Raw genomic sequence first — 6,883 nt, 5'->3', positions numbered from 1 at the left:
TCCCCCGCCTGCTGGCCACCCCGTAGGAGTCCCAGGCACTGCCCGCCCGGCGCCAGGCTCCATCCGCGTGCTGGGTCCAGCCGGGCCTCGCCCTGGGGACTCCCTTTATGCGGTCTCCAAAGAAAGAGCCCGCGGAAGCCGCAGCCCTGGGGCCCGGTCGCTGCCCCCTGCCCGCCCGGCTGTGTGACCTTGAGCCAGGCGCCGACTCCCTGAGCCTCAGTTTCCCTGTCGGTGCAGCCGGGGACCGGGAGGTTGTCCCTCGGTACTGGGGGTGGGGAACCGGATGGGCAGAGTGGAGACAGGCGTCCGGCGATCCAGAGGCGGCATACTGCGGGATCCTCAGCCCTTCTCCCTCTCCCTGCACCAAACCCGGTGCCTGCCTTTGGTCTTGGCTGGGAGGATGACTCCCACCCCGGCCTCGTTTCTAGCGCCTTCCCCGGCACTGGGGCCCAAGACTTAGCACCACCCCACAGTTCGCATTCATGGACCCCAAGACTTCCCCAGCCTGGGGCAGGTTCTGGGGTCTCCGCTGGATGACCCTCACTGAGCCACCACAGAGGCCCACCCGGTCCCAAGGCAGGTCCTGACTATGCCAGCCCTGCCCTCACCCCCACCATCAGCCCTCCCTAGGCCCATGGAAACCTGCTTTGGAGAAAGGGCCCACCTCCCCGTTGCCCTTACATGAGCTCCCTGGGTCTTCAGGAGGGACAGGCCACCGTGGCCTTGAAACCTAGCCGTGTGGCCGGGCAAGCCTTGCTCTCTCCGGGGTTCAGTGTCCCTGTTTGTCAATGGGGAGGGGCAGGCTGGGGGCATCTTCCAGGGCCCACCAGCTCCAAGGGTGCCAACCCAGGGATGACTAAGCATGCTCAGTAGCTGGCTTGCGGAGGTGCCAGGCCTCTTTGGGCAGGTGTCTGGGAGTCCTGGGCTCCGTACCCCTGCCCCTCGCCAAGCCAGGGCATAGCCAAGGCTCCAAGGGCCAGCACCTCTGAGTTTCCTGTCCTTCCCCTCCCAGGGGGCTTCAAGCCCTGTCCAATCCCTGGAGGGCCCTCTGAGTACATTTTCCTAGGCAGGCAGGGTCAACAATGGGCAGTGACGAGCATCACCCACTGCCTTATTTCTGAATCCACTGCTTGCTTTCTCCCTGTTTACCTGGCCAGACCACAAGATGAAGAATGCCGTAGCCGGAGGGCGGACATCTGATCCTCCTCCTAGGTTTACAGATAGAGGAACCGAGGTTCAGAGAGGCTTGGTAACTTAGCCGGTGTCTCGGCGAGACTCTCAAGCCTGCATCCTTTCTCCTCCTGCTTGGCACAGTGACCACCCAGCCGGGGAGCTGTGGGTACATGTGTGTGCACACAAGCATTTGTGCAGGTGCACGCCGGGCCTGCACCAAGCCACGCCTCCTAAGAATAGCCTCTAACTCCCTTTCTGCCCCTGCAGGAAGCGAGTTGCCCGTGTGTGCGAGCTGCGGCCAGAGGATCTATGACGGCCAGTACCTCCAGGCCCTGAATGCGGACTGGCACGCAGACTGCTTCAGGTAGGGTGGGGTGCCCAGGGCCTATGTTGCCCTAAGCGAGGCCCGCTAGAGAAGACAGGCTGGGCCAGGAATCTGGGAGAACCGGGTATTCCTCCTGGTGCTGTCCTGGTTGTGATTTCCAGGGAGTCCTTGGCCTCAGTTTCCCTAGCTGTAAAATGAGGTGTTTTGACTAGAAGACCCCAGAGGCCTTCCTGTTTTGTCATTCGAGATCTCTAAGAAGCTGGTAGGAGAGCACTGCACTTCAGCCAGTATTTCCAAGGCTTGCTGGCACCTAGGCGAGGGGAAGTGCCTCTGCCTTCTGAGTTCTCGTGCTCTGGGGAAGGGGAAGAAAAACCCGGCCTTGAGAAAAGCTGATCCACCTCAGTGGCCCGCAGGCTGGTTGTGAAGTTGCGTAACTCCGTAAGACCAGCCCTGGCCTTCACGCCTCCCACCCACATATGTGAGGAAAGTGGGATCAGGGCTGGGGCTGAGGACATAGGGACCCGAAGGTGGCCCAGTCACCCGGTAGCACCATCCTGAGAATCAAGTACAGGGCATAGCCTTGGAGTTGGCCACCGGGCCAGAGCAAGGGCCTTCGAGGCCGTGGGATTACCTGGGTGGAGAACTGGGGCGGGGGGAGGAATTGCAGGCGCAGCCAACAAAAGGCCAAGTTCAGGGAGGAGAGTGCCCTAAAGAAGGGAAGCTGACCCAGCCGGGGTCAAGATAGCCACCACCAGGAGTTAATTTTAGGCTTCTGGCAAAATTTGTTTTTCTGTTTTTCCTTTTTTAGGAATAATGTCTCACATTTTCTAGCATTTGGTCAGAGCCACTGTTCTAAGCACTTTGCATAGGTATTATGTTCTCTCTACTCGCCAGAGAGAAAAATTGGGACACAGAGAGGTTAATTCTCTTGACAGAAGTCACACAGCCAGTGAGTGAAATGCACACATGGTACCCACTCTAGCTGGTGAGGCTGAAAGAGAGGCAGGCCATGCCCCAGGGTTCAAAATTGGGGCTCAGAAGGAAAGCTTCGGGGAGCAAAGAGGTTCTCAACAACAGAGAACTACCTGCACAGAGGTGGGACAGAGTGGACTTCTGAAGGATCAGGAACAACTCATGTGGAAGGAACAGAGTAAGTCAAGGGCCGTCATCAGAAGCAGAGTTGTGAAGGGTCCTGAATGCCAAGATAAGGGCCTTCTGAAGGCAGAAATGAGCCAGCAGAAAGCAGGGAGGGACTTGGACAAACGTGTTGTTGAAGAATGCCATCCTGGCGGGCAGCTGGTGGTAACAAGGCAGGAAAAGGACCATCAAAACAGCTCAGGGGTCCGAGCTCATGAAGCCTGATCAGGGACAGTGACTGAAAATGGAGAGAATTTCCGGTATAGAAGGGACAGCCAGGCACGGTGGCTCATGCCTGTAATCTTAGCACTTTGGGAGGCCAAGGCGGGAGAATTGCTTGAGCCCAGGCGTTCGAGACCAGCCTGTGCAACATAGCAAGACCTCATCTCCACAAAAAATTAAAAGATTAGCCAGGCGTGGTGGTGTGCACCTGTAGTCCCAGCTATTCAGGAGGCTGAGGTGGGGAGGATCACCTAAGCCCAGGAAATCTAGGCTGTGGAGAGCTGCGATTGTGTCATTGCACTCCAGCAGGACAACAGAGTAAAACTCCAACCCAAAAACTTTTTTGGCAAGCATTCGTCATGTTTGCTACTGCCTGTCAAGCACTCTTCATGTTCGTTCATTCACTTTAGTCATACAAGGGACCATCCTTGCCCAGTTTGCCTGTGAGGGGTAGAGGCTCAGAGAAATCACTTACCTTGCTGAAGGTGGCAGTGGTGAGAGCTAGGACTCAAGCCTGGCCTTCTCATTCCACATCCCTGCAGACGGAAGAGGTCAGAGGCTTTGGAGAGGGAGTGCAGACTGGCGAATGGTAGGGCAGGTGTTGGTGAGGTGGTAGTCTGTTGACACTGGTGGGAAGGACCCGTGCCTGTCTGTGCTGAGTTGGAGGAGCCGTGGCCATCCAGCCTGGCGAAGCCTTGCCCAGAACTGGCCGAGGGGTCTGAGTCTTCATGGAGGCAGGAAGGCCAGAGAGGATTGCCCCCTCCGAGCTGGCACCGAGATGGTGGATGGGATTTGTGATGGGGCCAAGAGGAATCAAGGGAAGAACTTTGGGGGCCCCTGTACCTGGGGTGGGGTGGGCAGGAGATGGAGTCTTGGGAGACAGGGGTGGGCTAGCAACGGAAGCCGCGGGAGGAAAGCTCTGAGAAGGATGCATGCACCTGGCTTTGGAGTGGCCCGCCTGTGTCACCAGAAGAGGGCCAAGGCCCCAGGGGGGCAGCAGGGAGAAGACGGTCCCTGATGTGGCGGTACACAAGGAAGGATCTTGCTACGAGGGAGGGCCCACAACTCTAAGAGCCACAGTTTCTGCGTCGTGGCTCACGCAGGCATTCCTGGCCCAGCGTGTGGTCCTCCCAGCTCCCCCAAATTTGGTGAGGCCAGCAGTGTCCTCATCCCGTGGCAGTTCGGGATGCAGCTCAGAGAAGTCTCTGCCCGCCTGGGCATGTGGCTGACGGCAGCCAAGCCGGCTATCAGGAGGATGCACACGGTGCTAGACTGTGCCCCGTTTTCCTCTGGAAGCAACTCAGCGGGCCAGCACCCACTCTTGGGCTCCCGGGCCTTGGGCTCTGCCCAGACCTCATTTGAGGGCACCCGTTCCAGGGCCCCTGATGCCTCTGAGGGTGGTGAGGCAGGAGAGATGTGACATGGCCGTGAAGAGCCTGCAACCTTGAGGGGCTCCTCTGCCCTAAGTAGGGGGTGGCCCAGGGATTGCTGTACCTCTGCCTGCCAGGCCCCCCCTGCGTGCCCTTCCCTGTGGACCCCCGAGGGTCCCTGAGTCAACCACTCACAAATAATTAGGGGGCACCTACTCTGCACTAGGGCCCCCTCACAGTATCCCAGAGAGTGGGTGCTGTTAAGCGATTTTGCAGATGAGGAAACCGTGGTGTGTAGTTCAGTCACTCGCCAAGAGTCTTACTGCAAGTGAGTAGAGTTAGGACTCGCAGCCTGGCTTCAAAGCCTGCAGCGTAACCATATCTCCGTCCTGCCCTCTGAGACCTTCGAGTGTCAGGTTCTGGGGAGACGTTAAAGCAGAAAACTGAGGGGCACAGCCTTAAAAGGCCCTGGGGGCGCATGTCCAAAGGCCCTGGGGTGGGAGCATGCTTAGCACTCCTGGGGAACACGAGGAGGCCGGTGTGCCGGAGTGGGTGGAATCAGCAGGCCGGGGGGCACACGGCTTTGCGGCCCATGGAAGACACTGTCAGCTGTGCATCTTTGAATCTCATGGGCTGAGAGCTGCCCCCATCCTGAGGACCCTGCCCTGAGGAAGGCCCAGGGCCGGAGGTGCTATGACTGAGCCTGAGGAACTCCCGGGTCGCTGAGCCGGGAGCAGGTGCCGCCTGGAAGACATCACCCCCTTTGTGTGCAGCAGGACTTGATGTCAGCCCACGGGTGCCTCTGGCATTAGCCCTGGCTGCCCCTTTCTCTGTTTTGACCCCCCCGTGGGTCATGCCTCAGGGAAGATGATGGCCAGGCCCAGAATGGTCCAGGCTTCCATGTGGCCCAGCTGCTGCCTCTGCGAGGTCCCCGGGGCTGCGTTGCTCTGGCTGCATGGCCCTGGAGGCTAGGCAGAGTGAGGAGGGGTGAGCCTGCACTGATCAGAAGTGGGAGCTGCACTGGGATGCCGCCTCCCCTTCTTCGGGGACCTTTAAGGCAAGGAGGACAAGCTACCCTTGGGAGGTCAACATCTGTTCCCTTGGGGGAGCACCGGAAGAGGCAGCTGCTTTCGAGCTTGTCCCTGTCCCCAGAGATGCCCCAGCCCTCAGTGCCTTTGTCAAGGCAGAGGCCGAGAAGCCTGCAGCGTGCCTTTGGGCCTTTTTCCGGGCTTGCAGAACCGAGGGCCTGTGCTGGCCACAGCCTCCCCGCTGGGGTCAGAACGCGGACCCTTCGCCCGCCTGCAGCCTGCCTGCAGCCAAGCCCCGGCAGAAGGTGCTTCAGCGCTTCCTGTTGCGGGCTCAGACCAAGTCCCCTCACCCCCACATGGCTGCATCTTCCTCCCCCAGCGGTGACCACATTGGCCCCACCCCCTGCAGCCGCCAATCCTGAGCCCCTGGAGTGGGATGGGGAAGCGCCCCTCAGGCCACCCTGCGCTCCCGCAGGCCTCCAGAGCCCCGACGTAGCTGCAAAGCATGCTGCTGGCCTCAGCCCTGAGAAGAAGATGCTTCCTCAGAGGGGCTAAGTAAGTGCAAAGCCCCCTTCCCCCTGGCCCGGGCGCAGGCAGGGCCCCTGGTGCGAAGCCTGGGGCTGGAGGCAGCCATCGGGCAGACCCACCTGGGTCCGGGCTGTGGCAGAACTGAAACTCCTTGGTCACCGCTGGCCACTGCCAGGGAGCAGGCCCCTCGGGAGGTTCTGGCCCTTCTGGTCAGTGTCCCCAGGAGGCTGGTCCTCCTGCTGCCTGTTATACCCCTGGTGTCTGGGGATGTGGCCTGGACCAGAGACACCCCTGGGAGGGATGACCCCACTCCTGTCATGGCGGAGGCTGCCGCTGCCTCCCCGCCAGCCTCTCCTGTGGCAGAGTGGCCCTTTCCTGCCCTCCTGGCGCCTTCCTCCTCTCCTGCCCAAGCCTGGCTTTGTCTTCCCTCACTCTCAGGGAGTGGTGCCACAGAGCAGGGCCAAGGGTCGGCTCTCCCCCTGGGAGTTCCGCTCTGGCTGGCCCTGGGACAGCCCAGCACAGCCTCAGTACCTGGTGCGCCTCTTGACATCCTCTGTGGGGACAGGCGGTCTGTGGGGGGCACCCCAAAGAGCCAGACCCATCCCACCCCACCTGCCTCCTCTGGCTCCTGGCGGGATGTGGGCCCGAGGGGTGAGGAGCTGGACCTCCAGTGTGCCTTCCGTGCTAGCCACTGGGCCACCGAGCCAGCCTGGGCCAGGCCTCTCTGTGGGCCCTCTCTGTGATGGAGACAGGGCCGGCGAGGCAGCTCGGAGGATGCTGGCTGGGAACTGTCCAGCCCAGGAGCCCTTAGGCCTGTCCTCCAGAAGCTGCCTGTGTTGCTTTCCGGGCGGCCGGGCCGGGACCTCGGAGCCGGCAGGTCTGGGCAGAGGCGGACGGGGCCTGGGCCGCAGGCTTCAAGGAAGTGGTGACCGGCCGAGAGGGGAGAGGGAGCTGGCCGCGTCGGCGGGGTTCTGAGTGAGTCACCGCTGGTCCTCACGCGCAGAGAGTGAGCGACAGTCGGTGGGGGGGGTGAGTGGAGGACCCGCGTGGGAGCAGGAGTTTCCCGGCGGGAGGCCATTCCCTCCCGGGAGGGGCGGCCG

The 6,883-nt window shown here is 61.1% G+C and overlaps 1 protein-coding gene across 2 annotated transcripts in view; it reads left to right on the top strand.

Annotated features, from left to right (window-relative positions):
• The first annotated feature begins 1,440 nt into the window (after positions 1-1,440).
• LIMK1 (LIM domain kinase 1) overlaps positions 1,441-6,883 on the top strand; it is a 26,367-nt gene continuing 20,924 nt past the window's right edge. Inside the window, exon 1 of one of the 2 annotated variants that reach the window (XM_021706733.1) lies at positions 1,441-1,537. Coding sequence is in view for 1 of the 2 variants with exons in the window: in XM_021706732.1 (XP_021562407.1) it covers positions 5,761-5,810 (50 nt within the window). In the remaining variant the exon portion in view is untranslated. Of the gene's footprint in view, positions 1,538-5,593; positions 5,811-6,883 lie in introns of those variants that run through there. The other variant, XM_021706732.1, reaches the window with a different exon arrangement.

The sequence above is a fragment of the Carlito syrichta genome, unplaced genomic scaffold, assembly GCF_000164805.1.
Source record: "Carlito syrichta isolate Samal-C Ts95f unplaced genomic scaffold, Tarsius_syrichta-2.0.1 Scaffold315965, whole genome shotgun sequence".
NCBI classification, from domain to species: domain Eukaryota; kingdom Metazoa; phylum Chordata; class Mammalia; order Primates; family Tarsiidae; genus Carlito; species Carlito syrichta.
Note: the sequence above shows the minus strand (reverse complement) of the source record. Positions and strands in the feature narration are given on the sequence as shown.